The 17,732-nt window shown below is 42.8% G+C and overlaps 1 protein-coding gene across 4 annotated transcripts in view; it reads left to right on the plus strand.

Annotated features, from left to right (window-relative positions):
• Positions 1 to 17,100, plus strand: part of LOC137435196 (copine-2-like) — a 103,003-nt gene extending 85,903 nt beyond the window's left edge. For all 4 annotated transcript variants that reach the window (XM_068128768.2, XM_078784557.1, XM_078784558.1 and 1 more), the window contains 8 exons: positions 1,936 to 1,995; positions 11,059 to 11,192; positions 11,370 to 11,424; positions 13,812 to 13,863; positions 14,753 to 14,886; positions 15,205 to 15,366; positions 16,120 to 16,194; positions 16,346 to 17,100. In XM_068128768.2, the coding sequence (XP_067984869.2) occupies positions 1,936 to 1,995; positions 11,059 to 11,192; positions 11,370 to 11,424; positions 13,812 to 13,863; positions 14,753 to 14,886; positions 15,205 to 15,366; positions 16,120 to 16,194; positions 16,346 to 16,465 (792 nt within the window). In that variant the 3' untranslated portion in view covers positions 16,466 to 17,100. The remainder of the gene's footprint in view (positions 1 to 1,935; positions 1,996 to 11,058; positions 11,193 to 11,369; positions 11,425 to 13,811; positions 13,864 to 14,752; positions 14,887 to 15,204; positions 15,367 to 16,119; positions 16,195 to 16,345) is intronic.
• The last annotated feature ends 632 nt before the right edge of the window (positions 17,101 to 17,732 follow it).

Here is a 17,732-nt window from a genome sequence, read left to right on the forward strand (position 1 = left end):
ATGTTTGAGGTCCATACCGTTAATGAAGAGGAAGGGGGAGCATCAGATACAGAACAGGGGGGAGGAGGGGTAGGGTAAGATGTGGAAGAGGTGGAAGAGGTAGGGAGAGCTGTTGAAGGTGTGTCAGAGATTTCAGAATAGCTCGGAGAAAAGGAAGGATGGGGCGGACAAAAGGTTTGATGGTGATTGGGTGAGCCACAATGAGGTGTTATTTGAGGAGGGGGAAGAGCGAGGCAGAAGGTTGGGGGAGATGGAGGTGAGAGTTTGAAGGGGGAAGAAGCGGGGAGGACGCTTTGAGGAGGGGGAGTGAGAGGGGGGAAAATGAGAAGCAATGAGGGTGGGGAGATTTGAAGGGGAGGGGTGAGGGGGGAGTTTGGGAGGGAAGGGACAAGGGGAGGGATTTGAAAGGGATGGGATATGGGGGAGACTTGGAGGGGAGGGGTGAGGCAGGAGTCTAGGAGGGGAGGGTCGAGGGGGCGTCTTGGCGGGGAGGGGTGAGGGGGTAGTTTAGGAGGGAGGGGGCAAGGGGGGAGATTTGAAAGGGATGGGTGATGGGGAAGATTTGGAGGGGAGGGGTGATGGGGAAGATTTGGAGGGGAGGGGTTATGGGGAAGATTTGGAGGGGAGGGGTGAGATTGGATTTTTGAAAGTGTACGATTTATGGGAAACGAACATTTATTGCAAAATGAGTTTCTTGTGACCTTCGAGTTAAAAATACGTTTAAGGACGCTGGATGGAGGATGGAGTGCAGGAGAGTTTAGGGAATGTAGAAAAAAGGCACTATAGGAGATGGATATTTTTTTTGGGATGAATTGATTTGGTGAGCAAGTCGAAAGCAGCCTTTTAAAGAAGAAGAAGAAAAAGGTGTTATAAAATATGACGGAATACATAACTTGAGGGGAAAGTGTAAACATTGAAGGTTAATGAGTGAAAACGATCTGGGGAAATGGGGGAGAAACACGTGGTCGAAGAACGAACGAACGAATAAGAATGAATAAACGAATGAGAACAGAGAAGGAAATTTTGTTGTTGTTGTTTTGTTTTTGTTTTTTGTTTTTTGTTTTTGAGTTGAGATTTACACAAGGAAGTAGGCTATGGGTGAAAAGACTGGGAATACAGAGAACGAAAGTTATTGGATCACAAAACGATGGACCGCTGAGAGAAAAACAAAGCCTCAAGGTTGTACAGTGCACACTGTACAAGGCCTCAAGACACGACACGAATTAACACGATTTTCAATACAGGTATGAAAGATTTGCACCGAAAAATCTTCGTCGGGACACAATATACGTACAACACCATAAATAAATAGTTTTAACGAAAATACAAATGGGAACAATCACTTAACTTCGATTTCAAATCATTCGCGACGCGGCAAAGGCCTTGCTCGCGACACGGCAAACAGACGATCAATTTATGAAAGATAAACACCGAGAAACAACCAAAGTTGCACACAATAACTTCACACACCGAAAGATAAATACAGTTTCGACAAAATACAATTGTGAACAGACTTAACTTCGAAAAAACGTGGAGACCGTGTGGAGCTTCGAAAATCCCTCCCACCGTCTCCGAGATCTCGCGAGATCTGAAGGGATTTAAATTAAAACATGGTACAGGTATCTATAATGATGTAAACTCGAACTGATTACATTTTGGGGTCAAAGGTCAGAGGTCATGTCAGGTAAAAAAGGATTTAAATCAAACTTGATACAATAATGATGTATTGTAATGATGTAATAATGTGGGCGAAGGCATATCAATCGACGTCGTGACATCGAAGAGTGCCGTTCTAGGTTTTTGTTTGCTTGTTTTCTTCCTTCCCCCTTAGTTGGTTTTCATCGTGACTGTAATCTCCCCCAGGCATGTGTTTTGGTTTTATCATCGACAAATTTACATTAGTCATTTGTACCGTGTCATTTGACTCTGTTCCAGGTAACAACGGAATACTCATTCCTGGATTACATTATTGGAGGGTGCCAGCTAAACTTTACGGTATGTGCACATCGTGGCGTTCTCCTTGCATCGACCCATGGTATTACGCTGATTTATTGTGTGTATATATTGCACTGATTAGAGAGGCAAATACATGGACAAAAGTCCCAATTGGATAATAAGGGAGAAAAACATTCATAATTATCCTTATTTCTTAGGAACATCCATCACAGGTAATTATTTAGAAACCTATCCCTTTTGCAGGTGCACACTGTTCACCCACCATCCATTCTCTTATTAAACTCGCAACTCAGCTGAGAAAACCCATCTGTTCATATTTTTATGCCTCTGCACCCGAAGACATTAAGTTTTAGGGTTGTGCGTCCGGGGGTGCGTGTGTGCGCAGCAGATTATTGTTACCGTGATAACTTGTGAACCGCCAAAGCAATTTTGACCAAATTTGATACAAGCATGAACTAGAACGGCACTCAGTAGAGCGCATACTCCCGCCATGGGTTTAGTTGGAATAATACGTTTTGTTTAACATCCCCTCTCCCCAAAACAATAAATGAAAAGCAAAGTAAGCCCAAACTGTCAGAGAATATATTTTGATATATCTCGGAATTAGAGGAGAAAAACATCATTTAAGAATAAGAATAAAAGCTTTAATGCAGTAAAACAGAAAAAATCTTTCCCAAAAAATGTTCCAAAAAAAATTCCTGGATCCGGAATAATATCCTGAGCTTCACCAAAAACTAATCAATTCTTCCTCTTCCCAAGGGCAATCATCCCACCAACTTTCATCCAAATCCGTTCAGAACTTTTCCAGATATCTTGTTCACAAACACACAAACATACGAACACACACACACGGACGGACACGATCAAATGCGTTACTCCCTAACGGGAGTAATAAACCTGAAAATCGCAGAGCCAGAACCAGAATTATTTATTTGGTCTGGGAAGCCCATGCGAGGTTTCTTCATCTTCAGCCTCTCACAACCCTAGGTGAATATGCGATGTTTTTTTTTAAAGTTGGAATTTTGCCAAATCTGTTTTATTAGTTTGTTAATATACCTCAGCCATTGACAAATCTGGACCTAAGTCTTTATAAGTTCATCAAATACTGACACCCCGAATGACATTTGCTGAGCTAAATGTTGATATCTCTTGTGAGGTAAAAAAAAAAAAAAAAAGAAGGTTTTAAAGCATTATACGTATCAAACGATACATTTTATGAAACGGAGAAACCTCATACACACTTTTGTGGTTTTAAAATGACAGAATATGTCTTTATTAGAAAAAAAATAATTAACCTTGAAGACGACGCTGCTAACAAAATACACCGCTCTAACGCATAACCACGAGTTTAAACTACATTTACAACAAATATGAAAACTATTTTCATATCACAATGTTAAATATAGAATATATAGAAGATAATGTTTAAAAAAATGAGCCCTATCTTCCAATGGTAAAAAAATCCTTCAAAAAATTCCTGGATCGGGAATAATATCCTGAGCTTCACCAAAAACTAATCAATTCTAAAACTAACCAAAAACAAATTGAAGGATCTCGCGAGATCTTGTCGGGGCGGTCACGGTTTTTCGAAGCTGTTCCACGATCTTCACGCACGCTCGAAGTTAAGTACCGTATTTTCCGGTGTATCAACCGCACCCGTGTATCAACCGCACCCCCGATTTTCGACTTCAAAAAAACAAAAAAAACAAACAGATTTTCGAGGGAAAAAAAAAATCAGGAAAATTTAAAAAAGAGAAGAGAATAAATAAATAAAATGGAAAGCGAAATATGATGAAAGGAAAGAGAAACTGAAGACAGAGAAAGAGTGAAAATACATGAAATGAGTTGAAAGAGAATTTAAAAAACATTATAATTATTCTTTCTTGCCAATGTGGGGCCCTGAAAAGGGCCGTTGGGTTTTGGCTCTTGCCAATGTGGGGCCCTGAAAAGGGCCGTTGGGTTTAGTCTCTAAAATCCGAAGAAGTCCTCGTCATCCGTTTCTTCAGTCCAATCCGTGCTGCGCAGAGCGTCACAAGTGCCTCGGGCAACTTCACCCATTTTACGTTGGCCATTCATGGCGGCTATTGTGTGAGATTTTTCCCGCTGAAATCTGTATTGATTCGTGCTAGAATCGGCTTGAAATGCCTATTGTGATCGCATCAATAGCCCGTGAGGGCTCTTCCAAGACGGTGAAGGACTGGTTTGCATGCAATCGACGTCGTGACATCGAAGAGTTGGATGTTACAATCTCGGACTTCTATGCAGATTTCTCAGACGGCAAGTATGATGGGGATAAGGAGCCATTGCCTGACGATACACGCGGTACTTTTGTCAAAGTATTCGCCGGCCCCAGTAAAACTGACATGACGAAAGTTTCACCAGCTTGCAACGTTTCTGATGTGACAAAGACTCTTGGCTCATTTCTCAAATTTGTGTTGGCTGCAGACACGGCCACGGATCACAGGATGGAACCCGATGAATGAAGAAATAAAATCATTTTGAGGAGAAAGGAGTCTTTATTTCATATTTTTCCATGCCAACAAAACTCAATGGAAAGAGTAGGAAAAAAAATATAAAAAATAAAAATAAAAACCTCCCTCCCTACCCGAACTTTTGAGAAAAAAGGACGCTCAACAACTTTTTATTTGTATGTGGCCTTACCGCGGCGTTGGTTAGACAATAGGTACGTCATAATGTCCCATGCAAAACATCCTGTTTACCATGTTGACGCTTTTGTTTTGTGACTTAATCCTGTCTTTATTTAGCACACTCTATTCACTATGTGACCTGTCATTCAAAGAGGACGAGTGAAAGTACACATTTTCACAAACACGCATAGAAAAATCAAATATTACAAACTTCAAACTTTCTTGTATTTTGTCTGGCAGCAGTAATCGGCGTTGAACCTACCTTCGTAACGTAATTGACGATCATTCATCATTGTATCCCCGCAACCCCAAAGTAATATAAAGATTACGTCCCATTGATATGACAGTTTTTCAATGCACAAATTTTTCTGTTACTGTGTATCAACCGCAACCCCTTTTTTAGGGTTTTCCCATCGGTAAAAAACCGCAGTTGATACACTGGAAAATACGGTAATTGTCACATTTGTATTTTTGTCGAAACTGTATTTATCTTATGTGTGTGTACCTTTTGCGTGTCCCTTGGAAGATTATCGGTGTTAATCTTTCATACCTGTAAAAAATAGTCGAGTATTTCGCGCCACGCGGCCTAGTTGTTGAAGCTTCCGACCTTGAGGCCTGGTTCTCTCCGGGCATCCAAAGCGGTTATTTTTTCATTCGTGTGTTTGTCAAATTTCAACTCGTTATTTTATCGTCTAAGCGTTATTGTTTGTTTATAGTTAGTTTTGGTTTGAATTTCCTGTAACTCGTAATTAATTAATCGTGTTCTGCTCCGTGTGTGCGGCCTTGTACCCCCGTCGGTGTTTGTTTACTTAAGTCCTCTACATCGTGTTTTGCTTGGCGCTTAGTTTTTTCCCTTCTACCCCGAACATAATACTCTTTGTCTAACGTTTTAAATCCCCTCCCCAAACAAACAAAACAAAAAAAAAAACCAAAAACATTTATTTTCCTTTCTCCACGTGTGCTGTCTCATCCTGTACTTTCTGTCCAGGTGTGCTCTTCGCCCCGCCCCCATTATCTCCTTGCCATCCACGTTTTGCCTTGTCCACGTGACTCGTGGTGGTCCCTCTTGGCTCTCCCCCCGTTGGTACTTTGTGCATATAAGATTGTTTACGGTTCTGTTTTAATATTATCTAAATATGTATAAACTTTCCCCTTCAGTGTTTTATTCAGTGGTATATTACAACACGCTGTTTTTCTTCCTATTTAAAAGGCTTTTTTCAAATTCCTCTCCATCTCATTCCACGTCAAAAAAAAGAAATTCAATCCCTTATAACTCTAAATCACTACATGGTCTAAATTCACATTCATTCCACCCCTCCTCCATCGTTCTGAATCGGATTGCTAACTTGAAAATCGCAACAAACCCAATTTGTTATCATTGTTCGTCTTTCATTAATCATCCACTTTCAAAACTCCCCTCTTGCCCCTCCCCTCCAAATCCCCCCCTTGCACCTACACTCCTAAACTCCCCCCTTGCCCCTCCACTCCTAAACTCCCCCCTTGCCCCTCCACTCCTGAACTCCCTCCTTGCCCTTCCCCTCCTAAACTCCCCCCTTGCCCCTCCCCTCCAAATCCCCCCCTTGCCCCTACACTCCTAAACTCCCCCCTTGCCCCTCCACTTCTAAACTCCCCCCTTGCCCCTCCCCTCCGAAACTCCCCCCTCACTCCTCCCCTTCAAAACTCCCCCCCAACCCCTCCCATTCAAATCTCCCCCCATACCATTCCTCTCCAATTCTCCCTCCTCCCCCCCCCCCTCCTCCTCAAAGCTGCCTCCTCCCCACTTCGTCTCCCTTCTATCTCATACCTCCACCCCCCCCCAACCTTCTACTTTCCTCTGCCCCTCCTCAAACAACCCCTCACTGTGCCTCATCCCTTCACCATCAAACCTTTCATCCTCCTCATCCTTCCCTTTCTTGTAACTCTTCTGTAATCTCTGCCACACTATCAACTGCTCTTCCTACCTCCCCCTCTCATCCTTCATCTTACCTTACTCCTCCCCTCCCCTGTCCTGTACCCGATGCTCCCCCTCTCTCTTCATTAACGGTATGGACCTCAATCATCCGGGGCCTTCGCTCAAACCTGACTGATCTCTCCATACAGGTTGCTTCTGACAATCCAGACTTGATCTGCTTAACAGAGACTTTCCTCCTTCAAGATGTCTCTGATTCCTTAATATCTCTTCCTGGTTACTCCCTCCTCCGGTATGATAGACCTGAGCCTCGTCCTGGTGGTGGGGTGGCTATCTTTATCAAAAACTCTCTTCCTCACTCTCCTTGCACTGCCCTCTCTCCTCACCCCCAGGAGTACATCTGGCTACGGCTTCCTCTCCGCTCCCACCTTTTGTTCATTTGTGTTCTGTACCGTCCTCCAAAGAGTGATGACTCCATCTACATTTCACTGTCTGACAACATGGACCAACTTCTATCCACTCATCCCAACTCTCTCTTCCTCATATGTGGTGACTTCAACTGTCATCATGCCAGCTGGTTGGGTGTGGGTTCCTCTCTCTCCAGTCATGGCACCTCAGCAAAGGACTTCTGTGACCCACTGGGATTGACACAATCTGTCAATTTCCCGACCCGGATCTCAACCAATGGAGTATCTTCTCTTCTAGACTTGGTTATGACAAACTTCCCTGCTAATGTCTGCTGCTCTTCTTCTGCTCCAATCGGTTCTTCTGATCATGTGCTTGTCAAAGTGGACATCTCTCTGGCCATTCTCAGAGAGCCTCCTCAGCATCGACGAGTCTGGCATTTCACTCAGGCCGACTGGGATGGTCTTCAAGCAGCCATCAATCGTCTGGATTGGTCTCCCATCTCCACTGCCTCTGACATCAATTCTTCCTGGGAATTCTTCCAAAGCAAACTGCTCTCTCTCATGCACAGATTTATCCCATCTCGTCTTCAGTTGTCTTACCCTTCCTCCCGTCCATGGTACACTGAATCTTGTGGTGAGGCAGTTGCCCTGAAACAACTTGCCTTTGCCTCTTGGAAGGCTAATCCAACTGAAGGCAATCTCAGTTCCTTCCACCAAGCTCGGAACAAGTGTGTGTCTACCCTCAGGAGTGCCAGGAAGCACTATCTCTCCACACTCAAGAATGAACTCTCAAACCTGTCTCCTTCCTCCAAATCCTGGTGGCGTCTGGTCAAATCCGTTTCTGGTGTTTGTTCCCCCTCCATCCCCTCCCTTACCTCAAATGGCCACACAGTTGACATCGCACGTGAGAAAGCCGAATGCCTCAACTCTGTGTTTGCCTCAAAATATTTAGTCCCAAACCCATCTCTCTCTGTTCCCACCTTTCCCAGTCGAACCCAACTGCTCCTGGACTCTGTGTCCTTCTCTCCTGACAAGGTGGAGGAGTTTTTGTCTAACCTCGACTCTGATTCTGCAACTGGACCAGACGGCATCAGCCCAAGGGTCCTAAAATCCTGCTCTGCCGCTCTATCTCACCCTCTCTCTGTTCTTTTCACCCTCTCTTTTGCTCAAGGTCATCTGCCAGCATCCTGGAAATCAGCAAACATTACCACTTTACTCAAAAAAGGTGCAAAAACAGATCCTTGCAACTACAGACCAATCAGCCTGCTCCCAATTATCAGCAAAGTCATGGAATCCATCATTGCTTCGGATATAAAATCTTTCCTCTTCTCCAATGGCTTGATCTCTGATCATCAATTTGGTTTCAGGCCAGGTCACTCTACTCTGGACATGCTGCTTCTGCTGTCTCAACAATGGATGGAGGTCCTCAATGCCAAACAGGAAATCAGAGCTGTCTCCCTTGACATATCACGTGCCTTCGATACGGTCTGGCACCCAGCTCTGCTCACCAAACTCTCCTCCTATGGTATCCATGGAAATCTCCATGCATGGCTTGCGGACTTCCTCTCTGGTCGTAGTCAACGTGTGGCCCTGAATGGATTTCTCTCATCTCCCCTTCCTGTTCAGGCTGGAGTTCCCCAAGGCAGTGTTCTGGGCCCTGTGCTTTTTCTGGTCTTTATCAATGATCTCTCCGACTCTCTGGAAAATCCTCTCTATCTCTTTGCTGATGACACCACTCTCTGCCGCTCCATTCCTCTTCCCTCAGATCGGCAGTCTGCAGCCTCCTCACTCTCTGAAGACTTGGACAAAATCACAGACTGGTCAAACAAGTGGAACATGTCTTTCAATCCGGACAAATCTCACACTCTTACTATGTCTCTCCGAAAAGATCGACTGGACAACCCTCCCATCTACTTTCTCAACAATCCTCTCCAAGAAGTTCTGTCGCTCAAGCTTTTGGGTCTCACTATCTGCCATGATCTTTCTTGGGAAAACCACATTTCCAAGCTGGCCTCCAAAGCCAGTCGCCGACTGGGCATCCTCCGTCGTGCGAAGTCCTTCCTCGGCACACCTGAGCTCCTCACCACATACAAGGCTTTCATCCGCAGCTCAATGGAATACTGTTCTCCCCTATGGGCCGGTGCTCCTGCCTCACACCTAGCTCGACTTCACGCTGTTGAAACCAAAGCTTTCAGAATTATTGGAATCTCCCGCGATGAAGCTATCTCTGAGGGCCTTTCACTCACTCACTGCAGGCAGGTAGGTGGTCTTTCTGTCTTCTACCGACTCCTCTCCGGCCTTGCACCCCCAGCTCTCTCTGTGCTCTGTCCCCCAAATATTCCTACAGGTCGCACAAGATCTGCCAGCAACCCTCTGATGGTTAAACTGCCGAAATCTCGGCTCTCTGCTCACCTTCACTCTTTCATTCCTCTTTTCTCCCACCTCTGGAACAAACTCCCTCACTCTCTTCAATCCCACTCCTCCCTCCAGGTCTTTAAAACAGCTGTTCACCACCATCTCTTATCTTCCCCCATCCAAAACCTTGATCTTTTCTACCCCCGCTAATTCACCCCATATCCACCTTGTTTGAAATTCCAACTTCTTTCCTGGAAGTCCTGGCAGTGTCCATATGTTTTATACCTCTCCCACCCCACCCCCCTTCCCATGCCCCCCGCCCAAAGCCCTCTCCCTCTCACAGATCTCTCGATGTCTCCACGTTTCTCGGTCCCTGCTCTCAAATGTTGTATTTGTGTCCTTCCCCCTCTCTCCCCATCTTGTCTACCGCTCCCGATGTTATATGTTTTATGTGTCGGTTTGTCTTTCTGTGTGATTAATGTTCGCTCTTTCACGAGCCTCGATCTTGTATACAAAAAAATAAAAAAATAAAAAATAATAATTCTTCCTTTTCCCAAGGGCAATCATCGCACCAATTTTCATCCAAATCCGTTCAGAACTTTTCCAGATATCTTGTTCACAAACACACGAACACACACACAGACAAGAGTGAATGCATTACTCCCTGGTGGGAGTAACTATGATGTTGGGGTCAAAAGGCCGAATGTCAAGTGCTCTTTGAAGGTGGAGGGAGATGAACTTTTTTTGCTGCTCTAATTATAATTAATGTCATGTTTTTCAATTCCTTGATTTAATTATTTTGTTGACTGCTATTGAATTACTTGGTTTGTTGTGCTTTTTTTATACTTTTGTAATAAAAGACCTTAAAAGTCAAAAATAAATAAATAAATAAATAAGTCTCTCTCTCTCTCTCTCTCTCTCTCTCTCTCTCGCTCTCTCTCTCTCTCTCTCTCTCTCTCTCTCTCACACACTTTCTCTTTCTCTCTCTCTCTCTCTCTCTCTCTCACTCTCTCTCTCACTCTCACTCTCACTCTCACTCTCACTCTCACTCTCACTCTCTCTCTCTCTCTCTCTCTCTCTCTCTCTCTCTCTCTCACTCTCACTATCCCCCTCTGCCTCTTTCTCATGGTACGAGTACCTTTAAGTTTTTCATGTGACCTTTAAATTCGATCAAATATAACAGTGGGTTGACACCCAATGCGGGCGGAGGCATATCCATCGACACATTTGCATCAAATTCTATTTTCTAGTTACATTTTCTGTACAATATTGGGACTCATGGAGGAGGGAGTTTAGAGAGGGGAAGATGCAACAAACTGACAGTGGGTAGAGTGGGGATATAGTTAGACATTAAGCAGGGGAATGATTGAATGAACAGGACAAGAAGAGAGGGAGGAGAGGAGGAACCCCAGAAACCTGCAAGATGATTGGGTTAGATGAGGTGGTGGATAACAAGAGTGGTGCAGAACCTTATTGATGCCTTGGAGCGAAGCTTGGGAATGAACAGCTTCAGTAAGGTAGATCCACAAATGGGAGAAAAGAGGAATGAAAGAGTGGAGGTGTGGTGTGCATTAAGCCTTGATATTAGCAGTTTAACCAGGAAGGGGGTACTATAGGGGTATACTAGAGCCTGGTCACATTTCTAAACAATTATTTGTCTCCCACCCATCACCAACCCTCATTGATTTTCTTTAAAAATGAATGTTGTATTGAAGGAAAGTCAAAATATTTTTCTTCTTTACATTTGCTTAACATACATGTACGTTTGTCGAAACATTTTCAGGTGGGGATAGATTTCACAGCCTCCAATGGTGATCCACGAGATCCAAACTCACTCCACCACATCACCCAAACAGGCACCAACAGCTACCTCAACGCCATTTGGTCTGTCGGTGAAATCATTCAAGACTACGACTCGTGAGTCAGTGGCTCACATTTGATTGGAGCCAAACTCACACTGTGATTTATGAAGCGGATACATTTTTATTATGCAAGTGCATTATTATGGTGCTGCTGTTTTTAATTTAATCTACCAACCATTTTGACTAAATCCTTTGCTCATAATCAATGGACTTCATTTGTATATATCCCCAGAGACAAACTTTTCCCAGCACTTGGATTTGGAGCCCAACTGCCTCCGCAATGGCAGGTATTTTTTCATTGGGATGTGGATGTTACCTTGGGTTATCTTAATGGTAAGAATAGGTTTATTAGGTTAAAGATAAATAAATGAATTAAAGAAGTTAATGAGGGAATGTGAATGGAGTAGAGGATTCACGGACTTTTAAAAAGTCTCATCTTCTTTTGATGCTGCTGTTGCTTCTGCTTTATTTTGTTCAAGTTGTTGGAGAGTGGTCGGAGAAGGTTTTTAGTGTGCGGTGTAGCTAAACAGGGTATTTAAGCAAATAAATCTGCCTTAATGAAAGGGAAGTTGATGATGAAGAGAAGGATGCAATTCATCAAGTTGTTGTTGTTGTTTTTATATGCAGCCTGTGGCTGCTGGTTGCATAATCCTCTGGAAGCGCGTTTGTGCCACTGATGCAGTGTCCCAATTACCAGTGAGCTGGTACTCAATTTGCCGACCTCGGAAGGATGATAGGCTGAGTCAACCCCCCTGGCGTTAATTCAACGATCGAACGAGATTCAAACTCAGGATCCTAGGATCCCAGGCCTGCACCCTAACCGTTAAGCCAACACCAGGTTATTCATCAAGTAGTGGGAATACTTGAGACTAGAACGGCACTTGGTAAAATGAATACCTCTGCCTGGTGAACAGTTTACGGTTTGCATCCCACTGATATGCCGGATCTGGATTCGGACCTGAACCAAAATCTAATCGGCTTGTTCTTCCCAACTACCCAACTCATCCACCAAGTTTTTCCATAATCTGTCCACAACTTTTTTTGAGATGTCCTGCTGCATATAATTTTTGGCCCCATCTCTCAATGGTGAAGAATCACTTTAAAAATTAAAGTATCTGAATATTCTTCACCAATACGGGACTTTCGAAATGACGTATGAATAATAATGAGGCCTTTTTGCGCATGCTCTGTTTGTGCGTTTTCAGTGACTTCTACTTGGCGAGCACTTTTATCCTGCCGTTGCAAGCGCGAAACGTTTAATTTAAATAATCCTTTAAACATAATTTTCAGCATTTAGACAAAAGAGTGTAAATTTCAAAATGGTTAACCACAATTGTTCTTACCCTGACTACAAATCGGACTTGTGGAAATATGGCAATACGAGAAATATCCATGGATGAGAGGTGGCAGGTTTGTATCATTTTCTGTTAGTACAAGTGAGCAGTGGCAGTGAATACAACACACACACACACACAACACACAACACACACACACACACACACGCTTCTCCTTTTACAGTTGGATGTAAAAATCTTGTATTTCTAAACTAAAAATCTGATTCTTGTAAGACTCGATCAAATAAAAGTTTAATCACTAGAAAACATCTGAAAATGAAAAGTCCATCTGCATCCACTTTGTAGTCGGACTTCTTCTTTCGTCTGCTAAACATGACGAAAACCGCGAATATAAATACAAAATTTTTTTACGACTTCAGGCGACCCTGACCTTTTGACATCAAAAGCAATAAACTTCAGCCGGAGGCGTTATCTTTTCTGGTTGTCCATCCAGATGTCCGTGCGTCCGACCGTGATAGGTTTTTGTTCCCGTAATAACTTGAGAACGGCTGAAGGGATCCAAGTGAAACTTGGTGCAGATATGTATAATGATGCAAAGATGTACTGATTTGAATATGGGATCAAGAGATCAAAGGTCAGAGTTAGACTCTAGGTCAGAGTTAGGTCAGAGTCCCGTTAGATAAAAATTCTGTTACCGAGCTAACTTGTGAACAAGTGATAGAATTTTGACCAAACTTGGTATAAGTATTTATTATGATGAAAAGATGAACTGATTAGATTTTGCATCAAAGGTCGTGGCAGGAAAAATGTGATACTTGAGAACAGCTGAAGGGATTTTAACCAAACTTGGTACAAGTACGTATAATAACGTAATAATGTGGGTGGAGGCATATCGGTTGATGTCGCAATGTCAAAGAGTGACTTTATAGTTTATTTTACCTCCTTGCAGATACAATTCAAATGAACGAACAAGTCAACTTTCATGAACCATGAACAACTTGACTTTGGTTTGTGTTTTGAGAAAAGGTTTCACAATTGGATCAACACTGAAGAACCCACGTTTAAGTACAATTTGAGCATAGCCTATGCATACTCTTCCTCTTCTCCTTTCATTTGCAGCATGTGTCCATGGGTAGCATATTTTGTGTGGGAGTGGCTATGCTGCAGTTTATTTCTACAATAGTGAAATACTAATCAATAAGTATGGTTTGGTTAATACTTTTAGAACGAGTTAATGGCCAATGCTTGGAAGTTTTGTAATATGGCATATCATATCAGCAATCGCTGTCACATCCACCCCCTTAACATGGATTTTAACCACAGACATATTGTCTCTCTTCTCCTCCCACTCTTCCCCTTTTCCCCTTCCCCACACATAGGTTCACCACGACTTTGCATTAAATTTCAACCCTCAAAACCCTTTCTGCAATGGTAAGGAATGCCTTTCTTTCATTTCAAATTTCCATTCTTATTGTTAAAACTAAATTCGCACACTACAAATATTGATCTTATGATCGAGATTAGTTATAGTTTGTTAAATTGTTATTTGATAGGCAATGTATTGTATGTTGTTAACCCTCCCCACTCATCCTCTCTGAACTCTTTATCTTCCCAGCAATATTATTTCATAGCCAATCGGCAAACACTTCTCACCAACTATGTCGGCCCCATTACCATCTTAAAGGGAAATTTAACTGAAATTTAAACAAATCGGAATTACGAGAGAGGATCATTCTTTATTTTTTCAAATCATCCCATGCAGGTCTAGCCCAGAGATACACACACTTACCTCTATGCTGTCTACCCTGGGATCGAATCTCCACCCAGATATAAACTGTCAATCTGGTGTTTTACATGCAAGGTGATTTATCAATGTGTCCCTCGGATGGACGGTAAACTGGGTGTCTCTTCTGCTCGCATTAGTTGGTGGATGTTAAAGATCCCATGGTGTCCTTCGTGAAGAGTAGGTGAGCTATTCACCGACACATTGAACAAGTTCCAAATTCCTGTTCCAACCAACTTAGTTGAACGTCAGGGTTGGCCAACCAGTTCCTGAAATATTTGGGCCAAAAAGTTTCCATTGCCAACCCCACATGGAGGCAATGACTGTGGCCGTTAAAGCCTCACCATCATCGTCTTCATCATCATACAGAATCTAGCCTTGGAGAAAAACCGTAAGGAATCTAACTCGGTATACTTGTGTGAATTTGCTCACGGTTGATAAATATATGTAACTTGTTGGCTCTCCCTGTAATTGCGGTGGATGTAGCTGTATCTTGACACCCACATTCCACTATATTAAACCCTCCTCCCTTCACAGGAATCGAGGGAATAGTGCAAGCCTACCAGTACTGCATACAGAGCGTGCGACTTTATGGGCCAACCAATTTTGCTCCGATCATCAACCACGTGGCGAGTTTTGCTGCTGCGGCCATTCAGAAGAACCAGGCCTCGGTCAGTCAGTTTGGTGTTTGGGTGGCGTTAGTTAAAATAAGACATTAGTTGTTGTCTGACAGCTTTTAATTCAGCTTTCCTGCTTTTTTCATGATTTATGACACAGCCATTGGACTTTCTCTTAAGCTTTTAAAATGTCAGTTGTGGAACAATATTAGAGTCAAAATCTCAAGGTCTGAAAGCCATAACAGCACGAAATTGAAGGAGGGACATCAGCATATTATGTAATCAATGGATGGAAAATTGATAGGGCACATTAAAGAAAACAGGAGTAAAATAAACAATTTTCAAAAAGGTTTTTTTTATCCTTGGGTGCAGGATTATTTTGTGCTGCTGATCATTACTGACGGTGTGATCAGTGACATGGATCACACACGCCGTGCCGTGGTGAATGCCTCCCGTCTCCCCATGTCCATAATTATTGTGGGCGTTGGGGGTGCAGACTTCGAAGCCATGGAGTTCCTGGACTCAGATAATCAGGTGAGGAGGGAAGGAATTGAGAGAGTGGTGAATGGGAACTTTTATTTATTTATTTATTTTAGCCTGCAGTTTCAACATTGTGAACGATGAAGGCGTTTGCAGGCAAAGCTTAAGTCGAATCTGTTGCCATTTTAGTAGTGTTTAACAAGCACTATAAACCTAGTAGTCAGGAATGGTGGCGGTGAGATCGGCTGGAGTAAACATTGAAATGGATTTGACAAAGCGAATATACTTGCACGTGCCCACACTGGAACACTACGGAGCTCAGCTGAAAATAACACTATTTGTAATTGATTTGACTCAAATTAATGTGAAGCCTCGATTCAAGGGGAAAGTGATATAAACCTCGAGAAGTATATTTGAATTTGAAATCTAGGATTCCCTGTAATTTTTTTTTCTTTTTTAAGCCACCATTTTTTAAACGTTTAGCTAAATTAGTTTCTTTTTAGTCAGGACTAGAAATATGATTATACCTAATATAACAACCGTATCCCTGCGCATCGTAAGAGGCGACTAAGGGTTGGCGTCAGGAAGGGCATCTGGCCATTAAAAAAAAAACATTGTCTCAAACAGGGAACCATGATTGTCATGGGGTCCGCAAGGCTAACCCCTGCTCTAGCAGGGGAAAATGGCCTTAAAACGATCATTCATTCATTCAAATATTCATTTCATACGAACGTAAGTTTTATTGCTTGCTGTGTTTGATACAGTTTTGCCTGCTAAGTTAATAAGTTGATTTATGGTATCTTTTAGATGTTGACGGCGCCCACAGGAGAGGCAGCTGTTCGAGACATTGTCCAGTTTGTTCCTCTCCGACAGTTCCTTGGCGTGAGTCACTCAACAAGTACAAGCAGACTTTTCTTAAGAAGTTTGTTGTAATATTTCACTTCATCCACACGGAGTCCGGGTAAACCCAATTAAATTAGGTTGGGGACACAGCGATAACCCCTTCGGTGAATTGTTTTCCTATTATTTGCAGATGCCAAAGCAAGCTCTGGCCAAAAGCGTCCTGGCTGAACTTCCAATGCAAGTGATGCAGCACTTCAGGCAGAGGGGACTTGCACCAGTCAAGTCCGTAGATAAAGGCCCTGGGTTATAGAGAGAAGTCGAAGCGACTATGTCGTTCTCGTCTCAAACATCCTGTGAACCTCTGCTCTCCTGCTCTTCCTGGACCAAAACTGTTATGTTTACCAACATGGAGCTCGTTTTTATGCCACCTTCTCTTGCGCATCCAATTGTGACCTATGACCTATGCGAGGGTGCCACGTGTAAGCGAGTCTCCACAAACCGAGTTTGTAAAGCTGTATAAATCGTGGGATTTTTTTCCCCACTAAGTGATCATAAACAGAGAGTCGGTTTATACTTTATAGTCTTGTTTAATGTGCCTGTTTTGTAATCTTCGTGCTCGAGTCATAATAGCTCCTCCAGAGCGAACCGAATGCAGCTGAACCTGCAATGCGACCAACATTTTCCACCAGGCAGGTAACTGGCTGTATTAAATAAGCCAATGGCTGTACAGGCAGGTCAGAATGTAAGTACAATTTGAATGTTTTGGTAATCTCTCATTAAAGTGTATTTCTTTGTGAGAAATGTCATAAACAGAGTTTGTGCCACGGCCGTTTAGAGTCCTCGTGACACGTCATTCATTTTGAGTGGGATGTTTTTTACACTTGCAGGAATTCCATAATGCTGATACGTTTACACAATCCTGCAATAAATTCCGTTGGACTCAAACCCTCTTTTTTACATTTTGCGCAGAGCACTTGTGACGTATACATTTTAATTCTGGTTTATTTTTTATTGTAGTGGTAGACCTGATAATGGTAGGTTCCAGAATATCCTGTTGTAATACCAATTCACTGGCTGTTTGTAACATGTCCATTTGAGGGACTTGTATGGTCATATGTGACAGGAACAGTATCCATGAAGTTTCACTGTGTATATATATATACCAACAAAGGTCTTCTTCTGAGTCGGCCCCAAGTTCAACGGAACTTGGTGAACATAATTCAGCCAATCACAGCAATGATCTAATCAGGTTGAGATAATGAGATGAGGAATAGATATCTGCATTATGAAAGCTCTTTAGCTTCCGTTGAACTTGGGGCCGACTCAGAAGAAGACCGTTGTTGGTCGAAAGCTTGTCAAAAATTAAAGATCGAAGTCCTGAAGCTACGTCCGCGTCTGATTTAATCTCCCGATTATTTATTCAATGCAAATGAGACGCCCTGCACGTACTGTGGAGTTTCTACTATTTCTCACAGTTATATATATACAGACTTGGCATTTAATATGGAATTTTTTTTTTTTCTTGACTTGGGTTTACTTTCTGAACTCGGTATATCAATCTGGTGAGTTTCTTTTAC

Source organism: Myxine glutinosa, chromosome 9, assembly GCF_964187855.1.
Source record: "Myxine glutinosa chromosome 9, kmMyxGlut1.1, whole genome shotgun sequence".
In the NCBI taxonomy this organism is placed as follows: Eukaryota; Metazoa; Chordata; class Myxini; order Myxiniformes; family Myxinidae; genus Myxine; species Myxine glutinosa.